The sequence below is a fragment of the Scyliorhinus canicula genome, chromosome 20, assembly GCF_902713615.1.
Source record: "Scyliorhinus canicula chromosome 20, sScyCan1.1, whole genome shotgun sequence".
Classification (NCBI taxonomy): Eukaryota; Metazoa; Chordata; class Chondrichthyes; order Carcharhiniformes; family Scyliorhinidae; genus Scyliorhinus; species Scyliorhinus canicula.
Window position 1 is genome coordinate 44973482 of NC_052165.1, and position 24044 is coordinate 44997525.

Consider the following 24044-nt stretch of genomic DNA (forward strand, 5'->3'; position numbering starts at 1 on the left):
CATTGACCAGCCAGCGCAACAGAGCATCCCGCCGGCATGCTGAAACAGAAATGTGGCACGGCGGGGCGGAGAATCCAGCCCCAGAGGTTTAGTCTCTCAGGGAATCAAGGGATATGGGGAGGTTAGGGGTCGAGAAAGTGGAATTGAAACTGATCAGCCATATGGTCTACTCCCACTCCCGTTTCCTGTCATTGATTCCTGACCTAACTCCTGAATACCCTTTCTTAACAAATCTATATCAATCTTAAGAGTTGATCTTGCATCAATTGCTGTGTTTGGAAGAGTTCCAAACTTCTACCACCCTTTGTGTGCCAAAGAATTTCCTCATTTCACTCCTGAAAGATCTGTCTCTAATGGCCGCTATTCCTGAACTCCCCAATCCGCGGGAAGCCTTTCTACCTGCCCCATCAGCTTCCCACAATATCTTGAAAACTCCGATCACCCCAAAACCATCCAAATCCTGGGGAATACAACCATAGTTAATGTAATCTCGCCTGGTACATTCATTTTAACAAATCCACTCCCTCCTAAAATGTGGTATCCAGCATTGTTTGCAGTAACTCCAGGTGCAACCTAATGTGTAGTTGACTTCTAGCCTCTTGTAGTGTATTTCTCTCAATATAAATTCCATAGGCACACAACATGAAGCAGGAGACAATTTGGTGAACTGGCCAGATTTAAATTAGCCGACACTGTCAATTTTTTCCCGGGATGAGAATATCTAGGGGAAGTAAACAACACGTGACCAGTCAGCCTTGGAACTGGCGGGAGCTCTGGAAGAGAGAAAATGTAAGGATCAAGGTTTGCTTATGATGTGATGGGAATGGAGTGAATATAAATCGACATGTGGGAGAATTCACATTGCAAAGGACAGAAAGGGTGAGCTTGCCACGCCCTCCTGTAACGTCAGCTAGTTTCATTCTGAACAACTCAGCAACAACAAGGTGGATTTTCACTTTCAGGCTGTGACAGTGCCGGGTGTATAACCCAAATTGTTGTGCATTAAGCAATAGTCCCAAAGAGAGTAAACCATCCACCCAATGGTTTAAGATCCAACAGCTGATGCCAGGAAACTGAGACTTATCAAAGTGAAAGTAACTTGTCGGCGGGAAGATTTTGTCAGAAGTTAGAATCCAACAGGCAGTAACTCCTGAAGACCCCAGATGCAACATCACTTTAGTTCAGAAGGTAAGGAGGCCAATGGGGGAGGTGGGGGGAGTTTGCTGATTGGGGTTGTTCCGAGCAACAACCGGGTGAATGGTTTGTGCTGTATGATCACAAATTCTTCAGCCTACTGCCACGAATTATATCCCAGGAAGTGAAGTTGTCGAAACCTTGGGGGATTAGACCCCTCTGGGTAGATTTACCAATCACTCCGGCTGTAATGCTTTCAAGCTTCTTCGTTAACGTCTGCTCCCGTTTTCCTGAAACATGACACTGGGCAAGGGAGGTCCTGTGGTGCATTGAGCAGGGTCCCTGCCTCTAGGCCAGTTCCCAGTTCAAGTTCCACTTCAGGACTTCATGGCCACGGAAGTTGTGTTCATTGTGTGACCAGGAATTAAGAGCGTGGGTCGGCCAGACCACGAAAAACAACAGCAAATAACTGCAACACTTTTTCCAAGCATAATCAGGGGCCAATCCAATGGACGTCGATGGGCTCTTCGGGCATGGTTCCTGGAGGAGGAGGATAATGGGTTAAAATGTTGGCCTTAATTATGGGGAATTCCTCCAAGGACAGTCTCATTTCACAGAAGAGGGTTTTATTAATTGGAGATTAGCTTGGTGAAAATTAGTGTGGGAGGACAACAGCAAGGTCAGCAAGCAGTGGAGAGATGTGGGGAAGTGGTGCTGGGGCATCAAAACCTTCAGCTATGGGATTCTCTCCTCAAAGATCTACTTCCACCAAACTCGGGGTCACCTGCTCTAATATCTTCTTCTGTGACTCGCTGTTGAATTTTGTTTTATAACATTCTGGTGAAGCATTTTGTGACATGGAATCATAGAATGGTCATGGCACATATAGCAGTCCTTTCACCCCATCGAGCCTGTGCCAGCTCTTTGCAAGTGTAATTTAGATCGGGGCCCACCGATTGGCAGGCCGGCCTCTCGCTCCCCGGGCCGATTTTCTTCCGCGCTGGCCCCTGAACTCCAGCAGCATGTTGCGTCGGGGCCAGCGTGTTGAGGGGGGCCACTGTGGGTTGGCGCCGGTGCCACTGGATTGGATTGGATTTGTTTATTGTCACGTGTACCGAGGTACAGTGAAAAGTATTTTTCTGCAAGCAGCTCAACAGATCATTCAGTACCGGCTCCCGCGGCACACAGTTCATGCCGGGATGGGAGGCTGGAGCGGCGTGAAGCGCTTCATGCTTGGATCAAAGACCAACCTCATCAACAATGACCTGGGAAGAAAAAGAGAGGACAGGTCAACGGTCTGAGTCATGCTATCTGAGAAATAGTTTGTTATATTTGTGTCGGACAGCGCATTCACATTTTGGATGTGAACTATTTGTCAAACTTGCAGCTGCAGTTTTACTTTCCATTGCCTGGAACAAGGTGGGTTGGGTTGTTTTCAGACTTGTCACTGAACGAGAATGTGAAGCGACACAAACAAATGCTTCAGGAAGAAATCGAGTGCACTGAGTTGAAGCTCCCTGTGGGAGATTATCTCACATTGGCTTCAGTCCCCAAACAACACAGTTTAAATCCAGGTTCACAGGATAACACCGAGGGTGGTAGGGGCGGAATATTCGGCGATAGCCATCTCAGATCACGCCCCGCATTGGGTGGATCTAGAGCTGGGGGAGGGGAAGGACCAACGCCCGCTGTGGAGGTTAGAGGTGGGGCTGCTATCGGACGAGCAAGTATGCGGGCAGGTCCGGAAGTGCTTCGAGGGGTATTTAGAAACTAATGATAATGGGGAGGTGGGGGTGGTCTGGGAGGTGCTGAAGGCGGTGGTCAGGGGGGAGCTGATTTCCATCAGGACACATAGGGAGAGGGGCAAGAAAAGGGAGAGGGAGAGGTTGGTGGAACAAATGGTGAGGGTGGATAGGAGGTACGCGGAGGACCCGGAAGAAGGGCTATTAAGGAAGCGTCGTAGTCTCCAAGCGGAGTTTGATATATTGACCACCAGGAAAGCGGAGGCACAGTGGAGGAGGACGCAAGGGGCGATATACGAATATGGGGAGAAGGCGAATCGGATGCTGGCGCACCAGCTCCGGAAGCGGGAGGCAGTGAGGGAGATAGAGGGAGTTAAGGATGGAGGCGGGAATCTGGTGCGGAGTGCAAGGGGCATTAATGGAGTGTTCAGGACCTTCTATGAGGAGTTATACCGGTCAGTGCCCCCAGTGGAGGAGGGAGGAATAGACCGCTTTTTGGGCAAGCTGGAGTTCCCGAGAGTGGAGGAGGAGCAGGTGGAGGGTCTGGGGGCGCCAGTTGAGCTGGAGGAGCTGGTTAATGCGATGGGGTGCATGCAGTCAGAGAAGGCACCGGGACCCGATGGGTTCCTGGTTGAATTTTATAAGAAGTTTTCAGACCTGCTGGGCCCACTGCTAGTGAGGCCCTTGAATGAGGCGAGGGAGGGGGGGAGCCTTGCCCCCGACGATGTCCAGGGCGTTGATCTCATTGATTCTGAAGCGGGATAAGGACCCCCTTCAGTGTGGATCATATAGGCCGATTTCGCTCCTTAATGTGAATGCGAAACTGCTGGCCAAGATATTGGCCAGGAGGGTGGAGGATGTGGTGCCGCAGGTTATGCACGAGGATCAAATGGGTTTTGTGAAGGGGAGGCAGATGAACGTTAATGTGCGGAGGCTTCTCAATGTCATAATGGTGCCGGCGGTGGACGGGGAGGCAGAGATAGTGGCGTCGATGGATGCAGAGAAGGCCTTTGACAGGGTGGAGTGGGGATATCTTTGGGAGGTTTTGAAGAGCTTCGGGTTTGGTGAGCGATTTATTAGGTGGGTGAGGCTGTGATGCCTCGGTGGCGAGTGTGGTTCCGAATGGGAGGAGGTCAGAGAACGTTCGGCTGTACCGGGGGACGAGGCAGGGTGCCCCCCGTCTCCCCTGCTGTTTGCGTTGGCGATCGAACCCCTGGCCATGGCGCTGAGGGAATCGAGGAACTGGAGGGGGATAGTGCGGGGGGGGGGGGGGGGGGGGGGGGGGGCAACTGATGTTGTAGTATGCGGACACTTTATTGTTGTACGTGTCAAACCCGGTGGGGGGGGATGCCGGAGGTGATGAGGATTCTTGGGGAGTTCGGGGACTTCTCCGGGTATAAGCTCAACGTGGGGAAGAGTGAGCTGTTCGTGGTGCATTCGGAGGACCAGGAGGGAGAGATAGGGGAGCTTCCGCTGAAAAGGGCAGAGAAGAGCTTCAGATACCTGGGGGTCCAGATAGCCAGGAGCTGGGGGGCCCTGCATAGGCTGAACTTTACGAAGCTGGTGGAGCAGTTGGAGGAGGAGTTTAGGAGGTGGGATGTTTTGCCACTCTCCCTAGCGGGCAGGGTCCAGTCGGTCAAAATGACGGTGCTCCCGAGGTTTCTGTTCCTCTTCCAGTGTCTACCTATCATTATCCTGAAGGCTTTTTTCAGGAGGGTCAGTAGGAGATTTACGGGGTTTGTGTGGGTGCAGAAGACCCCGAGGGTGAGGAGGGTATTCCTGGAGCGGGGTAGGGAAGTGGGGGGTTGGCGTGCCCAACTTGTGTGGGTACTACTGGGCTGCGAATGTAGCAATGATACGTAGGTGGGTGATGGAGGGGGAGGGGCGGCATGGAAGAGGATGGAGGCGGCGTCCTGTGTGGGCACAAGCCTAGAGGTGCTGGTGGCGGCGCCGTTGCCGCTCTCCCCAGCAAGGTATTCTACGAGTCCGGTGGTGGTGGCTACCTTCAAAATCTGGGGGCAGTGGAGGTGGCATACTGGGGAGGTGAAGGCTTCAGTTTGGTCCCCAATAAGGGGGAACCACCGGTTTGAACCAGGGAGGATGGACGGAGGGTTTTTGAGCTGGCACAGGGCAGGTATCAGGCGGATGGGGGACCTCTTTCTCGATGGGAAGTTTGTGACCTTCGAGGAGTTGGAGGGGAGGTGGGGTCTTCCCTCAGGGAACACCAAATTAGGGTTAGGTATATGCAGATTAGGGCGTTTGTTAGGCGGCAGGTGGCGGAGTTTCCACTGTTGCCGCTAAGGGGGTTTCAGGACAGGGTGCTCTCGGGGACGTGGGTCAGTGAGGGGAGGATCTCGGCAATCTACCAAGTGATGCAGGAGGGGGAGGAGTCCTCGCTGGAAGAGCTGAAAGAGAAGTGGGAGGAGGAGCTGGGAGAGGAGATCAATGAGGGGACGTGGGCGGATGCTTTGGGGAGGGTGAATTCCTCCTCCTCTTGCACGAGGCTTAGTTTAATCCAACTAAAGGTGCTGCATAGGGTGCATATGACTGGGACAAGGCTGAGCCGGTTCTTTGGGGGAGAGGACCGGTGTGTCAGGTGTTCGGGGAGCCCAGCAAACCATACCCACATGTTCTGGGCGTGTCCTGCGTTGGAGGGCTTTTGGAGGGGTGTTGCGGGGACATTGTCAAGGGTGATTCGCTCCAGAGTGGAGCCGGGCTGGGGACTCGCAATTTTCGGGGTAGCATCGGAGCCGGGAGTGCAGGAGGCGAAAGAGGCCGGTATTCTGGCCTTTGCGTCCCTGGTAACCCGGCGTAGGATTCTTTTACAGTGGAAGGATGCAAAGCCCCCAAGCGCGGAATCCTGGATCAACGACATGGCTGGGTTCATCAAACTGGAGAGGGTCAAGTTTGCCCTAAGGGGGTCGGTGCAGGGGTTCATCCGGCGGTGGCAGCCGTTTCTAGACTTCCTGGCGGAGCATTAGAGGGTGGTCAACTTCAGCAGCAACCCAGGGGAGTTGGGGGGAGGGGGGGGGGGGGGCGGAGATGGGTGCGGGGGTTACTTGTTCGTTATGGGGGATGGGTGTGTGGTTCCATGGTTTCATGCTCATTATTTTTGTTAATTTATTGCTTTTGAATTTAGAGGGGGGGTTACTGTTTTTCTCTTGTTTGTTTGGTTGGTTAAAATTTGTTGAAAATTTGAATAAAAATTATTTTCTTTTAAAAATGAGGGCGGCTGGGAGGTTAGGAGTGCGGCTGGGAGGTTAGGAGGGCAGGTGGGAGGTTAGGAGGGCGGGTAGGAGGTTAGGAGGGGAGGTGGGTGGTTAGGAGGGGGGGTGGGTGGGAGGTTAGGAGGGTGGTAGGAGTTTAGGGGCGTGGGTAGATTAGGAGGGTGGGTGGGTTAGGAGGGTTGGTGGGAGGTTCTGAGGTTGGTTGGAGGTTAGGAGGGTTGGGCAGGAGGGTGGGACGTTAGCAGGGTGGGTGGGAGGTTAGGAGGGTTGGTGGGAGGTTAGGAAGGTTGGTGCGAGTTTAGGAGGGTTGGTGCGAGTTTAGGAGGGAGGGTTGGTGGGAGTTTAGGAGGGTGGATAGGTTAGGAGGGTTGTGTAGGAGAATGGGTATCTTGCCCACCCTGTTGATGCCCAAGACCTTTGTGATGCAACTTTCAGCTGAGCCTGTGATTGGATGACCAGTCTGCCTGTCTCACCCCCTCCCTCCCTATCTCTGTAATCGTCTCCAGCCCTACATCCCTCCAGATCTCTGCTATCCTATAACTCTGGTCTCTTGTGCACTCCGATTCTTCACTCTATCACTGGTGGCTGTACCTTCAGAATTCTGGACTCTCAGCACCAGAGTTCCCTCCCTGCATCCCTCCACCACTTTGCCGCTCTCTAGACTCCTTTCAGAGGTTCTTTCAAACCGCCCTCTAGGAGGAAGCTTTCCTCATTTCTCAGTGTGGCTCGGTGTCAAATTTAGTTTGTTAATCACTTCCTTGAGATATTTAACTACAATAAAGGCTGTATATAAATGGAAGAAAGGTGTTGTTGTTCCAGAGGGTTGGCAGTACTCTCGACTAGAGTATTCAGCCTATCTTGTCACATTGGCAGGCGGAGGTGAGACTTGGTCAGGCTGACAGTTTCCCTTCAGCGAAATACATCTGAGAACCAACTGGTATTTTTACAACAATTAGCAACTTGCCTGGTCATTTTTCCTATTGCCAGCTTTTGAATTATTTCACAACATGCCAGGGTGATATTGAACTCATGATCTCGGAGTTATTCGCCCAGAACCAATACCAACAATAGAGCCACCGGGATAGAGTTGGGTAATGGGACTGTGAGTTTTAAAGGGATTTATAGTTAATACTTAGATTTAGTTTAATTTCATTGCATGCACCAAATTACTCGACTCCAAATTGACCCTCGGAAACCTTTTAGTTCAAAAGAGACTTTGACCAAGACAGAACTCTGAACAAATAAATAATATCAAAAAGTTTATTTTAAGAGAACAAGATTTACTGATGAAATACACAACCAACTTTCACAGGCTCAATTGAACGATAATCCCAGGTAGAAATGTGAATCTCCCTCAGGTTCCCAAACTGACAATGATTTACTTAACCCCTGTCCCAGCGGGCACACAATACCACCTGAATCAACTACCGGCAACAAGGTGGCTCTCAAAATTCACCTTTAACCCCTGAATTAGCATTACATCATCGTGAATCAAGGCTGCTGTAATTAGCCAATTGGTCATTGTTGTTACTGGGTTAATTCTATTGGAGTTAGCCATTTAGTCCATGGGTTTAACAATGAGCCAATTGATGATATTTCTTTATCTGAATTTGGGCAAGTTTTTATTTATTCTCATACCGCCTGCCCTAAACAGTCAAGGACAGTAGCTGAGTGCTTACAGCAAACTTTAAACTTTAGACATTAGAATACTACCCAACCTTAATAACTACTTGATAAATTACTTATTCACCAGTTATACATCAGGGTTCACAATTTATTTAGTCATCTGTTTCTGGTTGTACACCAATTACACAGTATTTCTTGATTGATATATGTGAATGATTATAAAGTAGAGAATACAAAATAACTTTGTTAGTCCTGTATGAGTACAAAATGGCATCTTGACCTGTTAGTTTGCAACAGAGAATGTAACGGCTCTCTGAAAATGGTCAAGAGTCAGGATAAACTCCACTATCAAGGACTCTTTAAGGACTGACTGGACTGGTCTATAGAGAGCTGGAATGGACTCGATGGCATTTTTATGTGCCTTAATGGCTCAACATGGGGAAGAGCGAGGTGTTCCCAAACAATTCGCAGGAGCAGGAGATTGGGTCTGGAGAAGCTGCCGTTTCGGCTGGTAGCGGCGTGCTTTAGGTATCTGGGGATACAAGTAGCTCAGACCTGGGCGCAGCTGTAAACGTTGAACTCAATGGGTTAAATTGTGTTTTTCTCTGCCCTATTGGGCCTGAATGTGGTGCAGGGGGGGGTTGTGGAGAGTCAGCCAGTTGGGGGGCAGTGGTGGTCATTCATGAGGGGGCTGGCAGTCTAGGGGGAGGGGGAATCAATCTGTCAGAAGGTGGGAGGGAGTGTCAGGTTTGGAGTGGGGCGGGGGAATTAGTCGGGTGTTGGTGTTGTTCTGCAAGGGGGGGATATCCTCTGGGGAGTGGTGGTAGTCCTGAGGGTAGAAGGGTAGTTGGGGAGTGGGGTTTGCCCCCTGAAATTTTGGGGCAGGTGGAAGTAGTATGTTGGGGGGAGTCGGTGGGGAGAGGTAGAGGGTGGGGTGTGGCCACTAGGGATTTGAGGGTGGGCAGGAGTCCCACGGGGTTGAGGGGGGGGGGGGGTGAGTAGTATGTGCGGCTGGAGTAGGCTGGGAGGTGCCCTTGGGGTTGGCAGAAGTCATATCTGCTGGGAGTCCCCTGGGGTATTGAGGGTGTGTGTGGGGGGGGGGGGGGGGGGGTGAGGTGGGGCCAGGGGAGGTGGGGGGGAGGGTCTGTGTGACTCTGCACAATAATTATCAAGAATCTAGAAGAGGTTTTAACTCTTCTAATTTTTTTTGTGGGTAACCTTTAATGTAACTCAGTCGGAACCATGCGAAGTTTGCAATTCCGGATGGTTCCCAGTGCAGGGTGATTGCCCGGGGAAGTTTGCATTTGTGGGAAATTTTTGTGCAAACCTTATCTGGGGGGGGGGGGGGGGGGGGGGGGGAAGAGTGGGTTTCCCCAGTGTATCTTTGAGGTTACTCAGTGTGGCCATAGAACATTTGTGAAGTATGAAAATGCCTTGTAAATGTAACTAAATCTTATTTTTGTCTTATTTATTTGATAGCTGCAGAGCATGGGCTGGATGAGAAATCATTCCAGTGGCAGGTTCACAATGGAAATCAATGGTTGGATGTAGCCCATGATGAGATAATTGAAGCACAGTATACATTGCCGACAGCAGAAGGAATACATCTCCACACCGCTCAACATGGGTAAGCGCGACCCAGAGGCGTTACCAGGAGCACATCCTGAAGAAATCCCAATTTTATTTTAGGTTTGTTTATGGAATGCGCGTTTCACTGGCAAGATTAGCATTTTACTCCTAATTAGCATTTAGTTCCAATCCTTAAAATGTTCAAAATGATAATGGGGTGTAACAAAATAGATAGTGAGAAACTGGCAGGAGGTCAGTCAGCAGACCACATGTATTGAAGGAAATTTGCAATAAAGCTGAGTATGGGAGGAGGTGAAGAGAAATCCTTTAGATGCAGGGAGTTATTCTGATCTGGCATGTGATGACTGAAAGCAGGAGAAAGCATCTTCAGTGATAACTTTCAAAAGGGAATTGGATAAATACTTGAAAAGGGGAAGATTTGCAGGGTTACCAGGAAAGTAGAAACATTAGATTAGGTCAAAGGTTTTAAGGAGCAGCTGAAAGGAGGAGAGAGTGGTAGAGAGGGGTAGATGTGTAGGGAGAGAATTCCTGAGCTTAGGACCTGGATAGCTGAAAGTCTCATAGTATCCCCACAAGGGCAAAGTACGTCTCCCAACGATGGGCCGATTCAAATTGCGGCTGTTCTTGAGGCCAGAATAATAGGAGTGCAAAGATCTCAGAGAGTTGTAGGAAATTAGAGTTAAGGAGGTGGCACCATGGCAGTGGCTAGCAATGGTACCCCACAGTGCCAGGGATCCGGGTTCAATTCTGACCTTGGGTGACTGTGTGGAGTTTGCACGTTCTCCCCATGTCTGCGTGGGTTTTCTCCGGGTGCTCCGGTTTCCTCCCACAGTCCAAAGATGTGCAAGTTCAGTGGATTGGCCGTGCTAAATTGTCCCTTAGTACGCAAAGGTTAGGTGGGGTTATGGAAATAGGTGCGGGGGGGGGGGGGGGGGGGGGGGAGTGGGCCTAGTTCGGATGTTTCTTCGGAGGGTTGGTGCAGACTATATGGGCCGAATGGAATCCTTCTGCACTGTAGGGATTCTATGAAGGAATGTGGGCAGAGAATTGTGTGGAGCATAAACACTGGCAGTGAGTATTTGCGTCTAAAGATTTTGTATTGTGCAATTCAATATCTTTTTGGGCCCCTCATCCCCAATCAATGAATTTCTGTTTGTCTCTGCTGCCTACAGCAAGAGATTGACAAAGTGCCTGCTGTTCTCACTGAGCCGTTCCCAGAAAGGTTACTCTGGATTAATGAAAGAAAATAAACAAACTTAACTTATAACAAAACCAAACTCTTGCAGATATTGAAAATCAGAAATATGCAGCATGTCAGGAGTATCTGTCAAGAGAGAAACATATGGGATTTTCCAGCCATTCTGGGATCTTCCAGTCCTGCCGATGGTGCTCCCTGATGCGGATTCCCCGTCAGAGGAGGATGTGAACAATGGGAAACCCTGTCGACAGTGACAGTACCGGAAGATTCTGCCACTGGCCAATAGCGGGCTGTTGTAAAACATGGCTTGGGGTTGGAAAATCCCATCCTAGAGTGAATGTTTCAGGTCGATGATTTTTTTTTCAAATCCAGGAGGAAAAGTGAGAAATATTAAGACTGTTCATCCTGGAATACGGGAGGTTAAGAGATGACCTAATTGAGATTTTCAAGATAATGAGAGATCTGGTAAATAGGAAAAGGCTTTTCCATTGGCTGAGTGGGCGAATAAACAGTGGCCCTGGGTTTAAACTCACTGGCCTAGAGCAGAGATGAGGAGACATTCCTATAGTCTGAGAATTGGAGAGTTCTGGAACTTTCTAACTGGAAAGGTGGTAAAATCTGAATCCATAAATAACTTGAAAAGGGAGTTGGATGGATAATGGAGGATGAGAAACTGACAGGGTTACAGAGAAATGTGGGGGATGTGGGACTAATAGTTACTGCTGTTTCAAAGAGCTGGTACAGAAATGATGGGCTGAGTGGCCAGCATTGATGCTGTAGGTATCAGTGAATATCGACTGTTCTAACTGCAGACATACTCTTGTCTCCCTGTTCGCCCGTAGGACAATGTATCTCGACTTTGACAAGATGGCGATTGTTGGCAACAGTTTCAAACTACAAAGGATGACCTTTCCACAGGCCCAACAAATGAACGAATACTGCTGGTATTTTCTGGATGATAATTTCTGGAGGGAATATGGAGTTCACGTAAGATGACAGAAGATTGGAATTGATTTAGTATTAAAGTGAATGCACTGTCCACCTGAGCTCACCGAATAAATGTTGCCTTTATAGAATATTGCCATTGATCTCTTTTGCCCTTGCAGAGGCATTAGGACATATTGATTATATGATTTCTCTCTAATACAAGGGGCACGATTCTCCCATCGGGAGACTAAGTTCCGACGCCGGAGTGAAAACCAGAGTGTTTTCCTCCGGCGTCGGAGGCCGCCCCCAGCCCCCTATTCTCCCGCCCCCGGTCGGCGCCAACCCGCGCATGCGCGGTTGCCATCCTCCCAGCGGCCGCCCCGCAAGATGTCGGATGGATCTTGGAGGACGGCGGAGGAAAGGAGGTCCTCCTTCAGAGAGGCTGGCCCGCCGATCGGTGGGCACCGATGGCGGGCCAGACCCCTTTTGAGGCCCTCCCCGATGCAAGAACCCCCCCCAGCGTTCCCGGGCTGTTCCCGCCGGCAGCGACCAGGTGTGGACGGCGCTGGCAGGAACCTGTCGTGTTGGGCAGGCCGCTCAGCCCATCCGGGCCGGAGAATCGCCGCTCGCACGTTACAAATGGCGAGCAGCGATTCTCCCAGCAGCCAGCCATGAATCTCGCCGCGCCGGTTTGGGGGGGGGAGTGGGGGAATCGCGTGAGGGTGCTGGGGCGGTGTGGCGGGACTCGCTGGGCGCCCCGGCGATTTTCCCACCTGGCGTGGGGGGGGAGAATTCCGCCCAAGAACTTGGAAACATTAAATACTCTGGTTAATACCCAATATTAAATCAAGTCAATTAGATAATTCACATACAATGACAGATGAAAAAAAGAGCTTGCATTTATATATGACCTTTCACAAGCTCAGGGCATCCCAAAACCCTTTTACAGCCAATTAGATACCCTTGAAGTGTAGACACTGTTGAAATGCAGCAGCTGATTTGTGCAGAACAAAATCCTATTACACAAATATGATAATGACCAGGGAATTTGTTTTTGTGATTTTGATGGAAGGATAAATATTGACCAGGATACAGGGGATAACGCCCCTAATCTTTGTCGACATATTGCCATGGGATCTTTACCACCCATCTGAGAGAGCAAACAGGGCCTTGGGGGGCCTTGGTTCACATTCTCATTTGAAAGATGGCAACTCTGACAGTGCAGCACTCCCTCAATACTGTACTAGAATGTCAACCTGGTGCTCAGGTTCTGGAATGGGACGTGAACCTACAATCTCCTGATCCAAAGGCTGCAGCCAAAAAACAGGAGGGTGGAGATAATCACAACTATCCTTTCAAAGAAGCAGCACAGGCAAAATGGGCAGAATGGCTTCCTTCTGTACTGTAAGCTCCTATGATTTGAGGGCTAGTACAGATAAATTGACTGGAAATCTAGATAAACACACAAGGCAAAACTCATGGATTCATGAAATCTTTAAAAATACAGCAGGGAAGGATACCATTCATCCCATTGAATCTGTGCTGGCTGACAAAGAGTAATCCAGCCTAATCCTACTTCGAGTCCTTGGTCCATATCCTTGTAGCTGGTATTACTTCAGGTATATATCCAAGTACTTTTCAAATGTGAGGAGGTTCTTTGTCTCTAATATCCTTTCAGGCAGCAAGTTCCAGGCTCCCACCACCCTCTGGTGAACAACTTTCTCTTCAACTCTCCACTAATCCACCTAATCAGTCAATTATTTTAAATATCTCCTCCCTGATTATTGTTCTCCCCTGCTAGGGTAAAATAGGTTGTCCCTATTTTCTCTTACCTAGGGCCTGCTTTATTGACCTCATTTAAATCTGCCTCAAGCTTCTCTGTTCCAAAGAAAACAACGGCAGCATAATCAATCTTTTCTCATTGTTAAAACTTTCCATCCTGACAACATCTTTTGTTATCTCCTCTGTACTCTCTTGAGCCGGATCACATCCTTCCTAAAATCCTTCTTCTTAGACAATCCCTTGGGATTGAGGATGACTTGCTTCCAATCCGGTTTGATGGGTTCAGAGGTGGCTGATAAATCCAATGCGCAATCTGCAGATTCAGCCACAGGTGGTGCCTGAGGTAGGTGCTCACTCTGTTGCGTCCACCTTGCCTCTTCATCTTCCCAATGACGTCTCTCGATGTGCTTGGTTCCTTTCTGAATGAATCTTCTCCATTTTTGTCAGTCACAAGCCAGGGTCCCCCACGAGTCAGTGGGATGTTTGACCTTTTCAGAGATGATTTCAGGACATTCCTGAAATGTTTCCGCTGTCTTCCTGGGAGTTTCCTGCCACAACCAAGTTCCAAGTAGTTTCTCCGGGTGTCTGGTGTCAGGTAGATGAACGGCTGGTCCTTCCCAGCAGAGCTGGTTTTGAGTGATTGGTGCCTCAATGCTGGGTATGTAAGTTTGGGAGATGCTGTTTTCCTGGCCAGCCCATTTGGAGGATCTTGCAACGGCCGCACTGGTGGTACTTCTCCGGTGCTCTGAGGTGCCTGCTGTTGCTTGTCAAAATCTCTCTGCATATGGAAGCGCAGAGATTACTGTGGCATAGTAAACCATCACCTCGTAGAATGTACAGTGCAGAAAAGGGTCATATGGCCTATCGGCCCTGCACCGGCCCTTGGAAAGAGGGCCCTACTTAAGCCCGTGCCTCCATCCTATCCCAGTAACCCCACCTAACCTTTTTGACACTAAGGGGCAATTTGGCATGGCCAGTCCACCTAACCTGCACATCTTTAGGCTGTGGGAGGAAATCAGAGCACCCAGAGGAACCCCACACAGACCAGGGGAGAAAATGCACACTCCACACATTCACCCGAGGTCGGAATTGAACCAGGGACCCTGGAACTGTGAGGCAGCAGTGCTAACCACCTTGCACAATGTAATGAGTTTGAGATCAAGACTTGGGTCATGTCATGCCAAATTCTTTAGACCCCAAAAGATTTTATCCTATTTATCGTATTTGAAGCATAACCACAATGCCTAAAAGTATCTGTGTATTATGAAACACTGATAATTGCCCAGAAATTAGTGTGTGTGTTACCTTATTCAATAGATAGTATGTCAGGAAAAAGATAGTTGAGGGTAAAGGCAAGAATTCCTTCTTGCTCAACATGTTAGGAAATAATGGACTTAAATAACAGCGGTACCCCTGAGATGATATCCCATGTAGGAACTGTAGAAATTCACAGCATTAGAAGGAAGTTACTTGGCCTATGATTATAACTGCACAATTCTCAGAATGTCTTCCTATTTCCCATACCTCTCCATGTATTTTAATTTTGTATAGAAAATGTTTGATGGATTCTATTCCTGCCGCTGTTTGTGCTGGGAGCGTTCCATGTCCCAACATTCCATATCCTCAATTCATATCAATAGTCATTGTGTCATTGTATTTCATTGGTTGAGAAAGCTATTGCTGCAGGCAATTTGCTGTACCTGCTGTGAGAATGGGTTCAATTTTCAGGTATAAAGAAATGTTTCAAAAATGGAGATTGGGGTGCACTGGTCGATGGTAATAAGTTATAGAGAAGAAAATTAAGTTATTTACAGAAATAGTCAGAAAGTAGCCTCAAAATTTTTTTTTCACAAAGTATAAAACATTGGGAAGATTTCATTGATATGTATCAGATACAGCTAAAGTTAACTAAAGCCACAAGTGAATGCTACAAATATAACGCTTTATAAATTCTGTTAGTGGCCAGAAAGACCAAGTAAGTCCTTTGATTCAGCATGATGGTTAGGATTGAGAGTAGGATATGGCTAAAATGTATATGTTCAGTATTCATTTTCACCATTGATGATACAACGGTAGGTATAAATGCTTTCTGTATTGACTCTTTGAATGTAAATGTATAAATGGCCGTAGCTTAGTTTGAGGCTGAGGGGAAGTCAGGGTGGGGGTTTAATGGAATGGGGGCGGAGGGTTGGGTTTGTTGTAAATTGTAAAAATGCTGAAAATTTGAGGAATAAAAATACTTTACCAAAAAAAAGCTCAGTTTGAGGCACTGAAGATTGATCAGGTTGCTGAATCTGATAATGTTTAACATTTAATGCGGGAGAAAATCAGAGATGGTACCATGTGAGCCATTAATTTAGCGGACTAATAGCTATTTGCAATCTGGACGAGTATGAAAGGACTGGGGAAAGGGCTTGATGGATGAATGGTTTCACAGATGTGCCAAGCCCTGTTCATTGATATCTAGATAGGAACATACAAACAAGATTATACCATTCAGCCCCTTGAGCTTGTTCTACCATTATGATCTGTATCTTAACTCTATTTACGCAGTTTCGTTCCATATCTTCTTGGTAAAGTGCTATAAACGCCATGTTTTAATAGGCTAGAATTATATAATTAAACTGTTGCATAACAAACGTCTAGCTCTAATGATTCTGTAATTCATATTTTGAAATAAAATGTCAACTGGCACTAATATTTTTCACTTAAAAAAGCATAGTTTTAGGCTCAAATAATTAATACATAGGAAAACAACGTAGTAGAAAATTGAGAAAGTATATTGCAAGGGGTTAGGCGGAAGAGAGGATGTGTGCAAAGTTGGGTAGAAAGAGGGTGTGCGCGCGAGGGTGAGCAAAAAAGACAGTGTGTGTGTGAGAGTGGGGAGGAGGAGAGGGTGTGTGTGCAAGGGTGGGCAGAAAGAGAGGGTGTGTGCGTGAGAGTGGGCAGTAAGGACTTCCAGTTGTGGCTATGCGGAGCTAAGTCGCACGTTCGGCAGCTCCCGCTAGGAACAGATTTTTGGGCTCTTTTTAGGGCCCCCAGCAGTACTTTTCGACGTTTCCCGACGTGGGAAGGAGTCAGCAACATTTCCCCAGCAGTGTATGGCCTGGACTAGGAGTGGGGCGATTACAAAAGTGATAGCAAAGCCAAAGCAGGTGCGAGGGAAGAAGCACAAGATGGTGGCGGGCGGAGACCAGGTGGCATGGAGGCAGTGGGCGCAGGAGCAGCAGGAGGCTCTTCAGCGCTGCTTCAGGGAGCTTAAAGCGGAGCTGCTGGAGCCGATGAAGGCTTCAATTGATAAGCTGCTGGAGACCCAGACGGCCCAGGGGGTGGCAATCTGAGAGGTCCGACAAAAGGTCTCCGAAAATGAGGACGATATATTAGGCCTTGCGGTGGAAGCGCATGAGGTGCTCCATAAAAAATGGCAGGAGAGGTTCGAGGAGATGGAGAACCGTTTTAGGCGGAAAAATCTGCGGATCCTGGGCCTTCCGGAGGGGCTGGAGGGGTCGGACGTGGGGGCCTATGTGGTCACAATGCTAAATTCGCTGGTGGGAGCTGGGTCCTTCCAGGGGCCCCTGGAGCTGGAGGGGGCCCACGGAGTATTGGCGAGAAGGCCCAAGAATGAGCCGCCACGGACGGTGCTGGTGCGGTTCCACCAGTTCGCTGACTGGGAGTGTGTGCTCAGGTGGGCCAAGAAGGAGCGGAGCAGCAGGTGGGAGAACGGAGGCGGAGGTACGGATCTACCAGGACTGGTGTTTCATTCGGGGCTGGATGCAAAAAATCGGGGGGGGGGGGTGGTGATCCTGGTGGGGAAGAGGGTGGCGTTTGAGGCGTCGAACGTTGTGGCAGACAGTGGCGGGTGGTACGTGATGGTAAGTGGCAAGCTGCAGGGGGAGCGGGTGGTGCTGGTCAATGTATACGCCCCGAATTGGGACGATGCAGGTTTCATGCGGCGCATGTTGGGCCGGATTCCAGACTTGGAGATGGGGGGCCTGATACTGGGGGGGGGATTTTAACACGGTGCTGGATCCGGCACTGGATCGATCCAGATCCAGGACGGGTAGGAGGCCTCCAGGACGGATAGGAGGGGGTTTATGGACCAGGTGGGAGGGGTTGACCCATGGAGGTTTGTTAGGCTGAGGGCCAGGGAATTTTCATTCTTCTCCCATGTGCATAAGGCCTATTCCCGGATTGATTTTTTTGTTATGAGTAGGGCGCTGATTGCAAGAGTGGAGGATACTGAATACTCGGCGATAGCCATTTCTGATCATGCCCCGCATTGGGTGGATTCGAGCTAGGGGAGGAGAGGGACCAGTGCCCGCTTTGGCGCTTAGAGGTGGGATTGCTGGCGGACGAGGAGGTGGGCGGGCGGGTCCGAGGAAGTATTGAGAGGTACCTGGAGACCAATGACAATGGGGAGGTCCGAGTGGGGACGGTCTGTGTGATGAATGGTATCAGTAACTGCTGTAACTGTACCTTGCCTTTAATACATTGGCTCTTTAAGACCGGGCTTGGAACCCTGGGGGACTCCGCCTCTGGCTCCGCCCCCAGGAAACGCTATATAAGATGAAGCTCACTCGGCAGCATGTGGTGAGCACACTTCTCGGCAGCTGTTCAGTTCTCTGATGATTAAAGCCTTTGAATTACCAATCTTCTCTCCTGTGTCGTAATTGAGGGTATCTCAGTCTGGGAGGTGTTGAAGGCGGTGGTTAGGGGAGAGTTGATCTCTATTCAGGCCCACAGGGAGAGGAGAGAGCAGAGAGAGAGGGAGAGGTTGGTGGGGGAGATGGTGAGGGTGAACAGGAGGTACGCAGAGGCTCCGGAGGAGGGATTACTTCGGGAGCGGTGTAGTCTCCAGGCCGAATTCGACCTGTTGACCACCAGGAAGGCAGAAGTTCAGTGGAGGAAGGCACAGGGGGCGGTGTATGAATATGGGGAAAAGGTGAGCCGGATGCTGGCGCACCAGCTTAGGGAGCGAGATGGGGTTAGGGAGATCGGTGGAGTTAAGGATAGGGGAGGGAATGTGGTGCGAAATGGGGTAGGCATCAATGGGGTCTTCAGGGACTTCTACGAGGAACTGTATCGGTCTGAACCGGGTCTAGGACAACTCATCGCCGCCGACTCATCGCCAGCCCAACTCATCGCCAGCCCAACTAAAAATTGAAATTCATGGAGTGCTCAATAAAATTCAGTGGATATTAAAAACATCTTTATTCAAAATCAAAGTCTCAAAAATTAATGGAGGTGAAAAGACTTATTTTATGTTATGAGAAATACCGCGTAAATATTCAATAGGAATCCTTTCATTAAATTTTGGACTATCCTAAGAATGCGGTTATCAGTATCTAGGTATCTTTTTAATTTTGCTGGTGAAAGAAGGTGAAAGAAGCACCCTTTTAATTCTACGTTTGGAAATATTTCTTTGATTGCACTAAATGCCGCGAGTTCAAAATCACATACAATTGATTTCTGGTTTACGGTGGGCTCAATTTCTTTTATCATTTCAAATAACCTTGAATATGTAACTTTTTGCTTGTTAGGTAAAAGAGCATAAAGTACTGGGATGACACCTCCGCATTTTTGAGCCAGTACAATATAAACCTGAGAAAATAGCTTCGGAGCTATCTTAAAGGTTCCATCGACATACCAAACTTTTGATGAAGCCAACTGTTGCAACCAACTTCTCCTTCCAAACAGCAAGATTCTGTCTTCTCCGGGACCACTGTCTTTTAGTAAAAAAACTTCCTTCTGGTTTGGCTCCGTTTCGTACGTCGCATATTCATCAGGGATTGCTAATTGATGAAGGTCAATTGGGTCTGGCGGAGGGACGCTAATTTGATTCCGTTTCCGTCGAATTGTTTTCTTCAGAGCAGACGCACACGGTAGTGATCCTTGTTCCGCTTGGGAAACATTCGCCAAAACTTCATTAATCAATACACTTGGGTTTTCCATTGTCTCCTCGGCTTGGGTTTTAATTTTTGTAGTCGTCCTTGCTACTTCCATTCGTATTGGTGAAGAGTCATGGGTGTGAGTATTTATGAATTTCACTACGTTTCCAAATCTTGTGTGAATTCTTGCTTTGCATCTGCTGAGCTGTTCACATCGCCAAAACATCAAATCGCCTTCGGTTTTACTGAATTTATCAAAAATGAACAGATATCCATTATGAGAAAACTTCTCTTTGCCTCGCTGATTTAAAACTTGCTCCATTGTAAAGGGTTTAAAATTGGAAGAATTTAAAATTGAAGTTCCTAGAAACGGTAATTTGTGGATCTAGTTAGTCGGTAATTACTTGTTATGTGGAGGAACAGATTTATTTGTTGACAAATAGGTGTGTTGGTAATTGAGTTATTTGTGGATCTAGTTAGTCGGTAATTACTTGTTATGTATGAAGAGGCGTTTTTTTTTTATTATTATTTTGGGCTGGCGATGAGTTGGGCTGGCGATGAGTCGGCGGCGATGAGTTGTCCCATTCCCTCCGAACCCCCACTGGAGGAGGGGGGGATGGGGTGTTTCATGGGCCGGCTGAGATTCCCGAGGATGGAGGAGGGACAGGTGGAGGGATTGGGGGCGCCGGTTGGGCTGGAGGAGTTGGTCAAAGGGATAGGGGGCATGCAGTCGGGGAAGGCGCCGGGGCCGGATGGGTTCCCGGTCGAATTTTATAAGACGTATGCAGACCTGCTGGGCCCTCTGTTGGTTAGGACCTTCAACGAGGTAAGGGAAGGAGGGGCTTTGCCTCCGACGATGTCCTTAATCCTTAAGCGGGACAAGGAACCCGTGCAGTGTGGGACATACAGGCCGATCTCACTTTTAAATGTAGACGACAAGTTGCTGGCGAAGATTTTAGCCACGAGGATTGAGGACTGTGTGCCGCAGGTTATCCACGAGGATCAAACGGGGTTCGTGAAAGGGAGGCAGCTGAACACTAACATACCGAGGCTCTTGAATGTTATAATGATGCCGGCGGTAGAAGGGGAGGCGGAGATAGTGGTGCCGATGGACGCGGAGAAGGCCTTCGATAGGGTAGAGTGGGGGTACTTGTGGGAGGTGCTGGAAAGGTTTGGGGAGTGGTTTGTCAGTTGGGTGAGGCTGTTATATGAGGCCCCGGTGGTGAGTGTGGCCACGAATAGGAGGAGGTCAGAGTATTTTCGACTATACCGAGGGACGAGGGAGGGGTGTCCCTTGTCCCCCCTGTTTTTTGCGCTGGCAATTGAACCCCTGGCCATGGTGTTGAGGGAGTCGAGGAACTGGAGGAGATTGGTGCGAGGTGGGGAGCAACACCGAGTGTCGCTCTATGCGGATGACTTGTTGTTGTATGTGGCGGACCCGGTGGGGGGGGAATGCCGGAGGTAATGAGGATTCTCAGGGAATTTGGGGATTTCTCAGGGTACGAGCTCAACATGGGGAAGAGCGAGCTGTTCATTGTACACCTAGGGGACCAGGAGGTGGGGGGGGGGGGGGGGGGGGGGGGGGGGGATTGGTAAGCTCCCATTGAAAAGGGCGGAGAGGAGCTTCAGGTACTTGGGTGTCCCGGTGGCGAGGAGCTGGGGGGCCCTTCACAAGCTTAACCTCACTAGGCTGGTGGAGCAAATGGAGGAGGAGTTTAAGAGGTGGGACATGCTGGCGTTGCTTTGGCGGGTAGGGTGCAGTCAGTCAAGATGACAGTGCTCCCAAGATTTCTGTTCCTGTTCCAGTGCCTCCCCATCCTTATCCCAAAGGCCTTCTTCAAGCGGGTTAATAGGAGCATTACAGGGTTTGTGTGGGCGCAGGGGACCTCGAGGGTGAGAAGGGTGTTCCTGGAACGGGGCAGGGATAGGGGGGGCTGGCGCTGCCCAACCTCTGTGGGTATTACTGGGCTGCCAACGCAGCGATGGTGCGTAAGTGAGTGATGGAGGGGGAAGGGGCAGCATGGATGAGGATGGAGGTGGCGTCCTGTGTGGACACGAGCCTGGAGGCCCTGGCGACGGCGCCGCTGACGCTCCCTCCAACGAGGTATACCACGAGCCCGGTGGTGGCGGCTACCCTCAGAATTTTGGGGCAATGGAGACGGCACAGGGGGGAGGTGGGGGCCTCAGTGGGGTCCCCGATACAGGGTAACCACCGGTTTGTCCTGGGGAGAATTGACGGCGGCTTCCTGAGTTGGCACAGGACAGGTATTAGGAGGATGGGGGACCTGTTTGTGGATGGGAAGTTTGCGAGCCTGGGTGAGCTGGAGGAGAGGTTCGGGCTCCCCCCGGGGAATACCTTCAGGTATATGCAGGTAAGGGCGTTTGTCAGGCGGCAGGTGGCGGAGTTCCCTCTGTTGCCGCCGCGGGGGGTCCAGGACAGGGTGCTCTCGGGGGTGTGGGTTGAAGAGGGGAGGATCTCGGCAACGTACCAAGTGATGCAGGAGGTAGACAAGGCCTCGGTGGAGGAGCTGAAGGGTAAATGAGAGGAGGAGCTGGGGGAGGAGATCGAGGAGGGGACGTGGGTGGACGCCCTGGGGAGGGTGAACTCCTCTTCTTGCGCGAGGCTCAGCCTCATACAATTTAAGGTGCTGCATAGGGTTCACATGACCGGGACAAGGATGAGCCGGTTTTTTGGAAGTGAGGACCGGTGTGTTAGGTGCTCAGGGAGCCCAGCAAACCACCCCCATGTTCTGGGCATGTCCAGCGCTGGAGGAATTTGGAAGGGTGTAGCGAGGACGGTGTCGAGGGTGGTAGGATCCAGGGTCAGACCGAGCTGGGGGCTCGCAATATTTGGGGTTGCAGATGAGCCGGGAGTGCAGGAGGCGAAAGAGGCCGGTATTCTGGCCTTTGCGTCCCTGGTAACCCGGCGGAGGATTCTTCTTCAGTGGAAGGATGCGCGGCCCCCGGGCGTGGAGGCCTGGATCAACGATATGGCAGGGTTTATTAAATTGGAGAGGGTAAAATTTGCCCTAAGGGGATCAGTGCAGGGGTTCTTCGGGAGGTGGCAACCGTTCCTAGATTTCCTGGCAGAACGTTAGAAAAAGGCCAGCAGCAGCCTGGAGTGGGGTCGTCTCTTTGTTTTGCGTTGAAGGAGTGTGTATATTTGTTCATTGTTGATGACGGGTGTTAATTGATTTATTTTTTGTATATATGGGGGGGGGGGGGTTTGTTTCCTCTTTTTTTGTATTTTGTTATTGATATTTTGTGAAAATTTGAATAAAAATTATTTTTTTTAAAAAAGAGAGTGGGCAGAAAGGGTGTGTGCGGGAGGGTGTGTGTGCGAGGGTGCGGAGGAAGTGAGGGTGTGCATGAGGGTGGGGAGGAAGAGGGTGGGGAGGAAGAGAGGGTGTGTGTGCGAGGATGGGCAAAAAGGAGAGGGTGTGTGTGTGAGTGGGGAGGAAGAGAGGGTGTGTGCGAGGGTGGGCAGAAAGAGAGTGTGTGCGGGAGAGTGGGTAGAAAGAGTGTGTGCATGAGAGTGGGCAGAAAGGGTGTGCGCGTGAGAGTGGGTAGAAAGAGAGGGTGTGTGTGCCAGGAGTCAGAAGGAAGAGAGGGTGAGTGTGAGGGGGCGGCAGAAAGAGAGGGTGTGTGTGCGAGGATGGGCAAAAAGGAGAGGCTGTGTGTGTGAGTGGGGAGGAAGAGAGGGTGCGTGCGAGGGTGGGCAGCAGGGTAGCATGGTGGTTAGCATAAATGCTTCACAGCTCCAGGGTCCCAGGTTCGATTCCCGGCTGGGTCACTGTCTGTGTGGAGTCTGCACGTCCTCCCCCTGTGCGCGTGGGTTTCCTCCGGGTGCTCCGGTTTCCTCCCACAGTCCAAAGATGTGCGGGTTAGGTGGATTGGCCATGCTAAATTGCCCGTAGTGTCCTAATAAAAGTAAGGGGGGGGGGGGTTGTTGGGTTATGGGTATAGGGTGGATACGTGGGTTTGAGTAGGGTGATCATGGCTCAGCACAACATTGAGGGCCGAAGGGCCTGTTCTGTGCTGTACTGTTCTATGTTCTATGAAAGGAGAGGCTGTGTGTGTGAGTGGGGAGGAAGAGAGAGTGTGTGTGCGAGGAATCAGAAGGAAGAGAGGGTGAGTGTGAGGGGTCGGGAGGAAGAGAGAGTGTGGGTGAGGGTAGAGAAAGTGTGTGCCAGGATTGGGTTTGGCTGAAGATCCCAGAGTAGGGTTGGGGGGGGTACTGGAAATGAAGTTGAGCAGGGGGCCTATCGACCTGTAAATCTGCCTCTGCTGGCTGGGAAATCGAGAACACTGGGCATGTGCTCAGGATAAGGAGTTGGCCCCCTGCTCAACTTCATCTTCTGTGCCCCCCCCCCCCCCCAACCCCACTCTGGGATCTCCAATGAAATATAATGACCCACTGACTATTGATATGAATTGAGGACATGGAATGCTCCCCGCAGAAACAGCGGCAGGAATAAATCCATCAAACATTTTAAATACAAAATTTAATTCCTTCACTCCAAAGGATGGGAATGTTGTGCATAACCACTAGCCCTCACTGATATCCAATGCATTCTGTGTTTCTTCACTCCAGGGCACTGGCCACAAAACAGCAACAGTTAACAGTTCTGATATTGAATACCAATTCCAGATGGCTCCTCAAAATATCTATAGGTTTCAAGTCGGAAATTCAAGTTACACCATTAATTTCCCAGGTATGAAGATTGGTTAGTATAATGCATGTGGAACAGTGTTTGCTGCCTGTACCTGTATCTGGTATGTTCATATGACAGATCTTTCTCTTTCCTCCGTCACTCTTTTAGCAATGATTCAGACTAATGTTCAAACGGGTATGAAGAGAAAGGTCAGGAGGAGGTCACAGTTTACTCCAGCGACTCAGAATGCAAAACGGTTAGTACACTTTCAAAGA

General features: G+C 49.8%; 1 protein-coding gene across 2 annotated transcripts in view; it reads left to right on the forward strand.

Moving 5' to 3' along the window:
* The first annotated feature begins 773 nt into the window (after nt 1-773).
* si:ch211-244b2.3 (uncharacterized protein LOC557230 homolog) overlaps nt 774-24044 on the forward strand; it is a 44424-nt gene continuing 21153 nt past the window's right edge. Inside the window, exons 1-5 of one of the 2 annotated variants that reach the window (XM_038781312.1) lie at nt 774-1188; nt 9209-9356; nt 11360-11504; nt 23709-23829; nt 23938-24025. In XM_038781312.1, the coding sequence (XP_038637240.1) occupies nt 1164-1188; nt 9209-9356; nt 11360-11504; nt 23709-23829; nt 23938-24025 (527 nt within the window). In that variant the 5' untranslated portion in view covers nt 774-1163. Of the gene's footprint in view, nt 1189-9208; nt 9419-11359; nt 11505-23708; nt 23830-23937; nt 24026-24044 lie in introns of those variants that run through there. The other variant, XM_038781313.1, reaches the window with a different exon arrangement.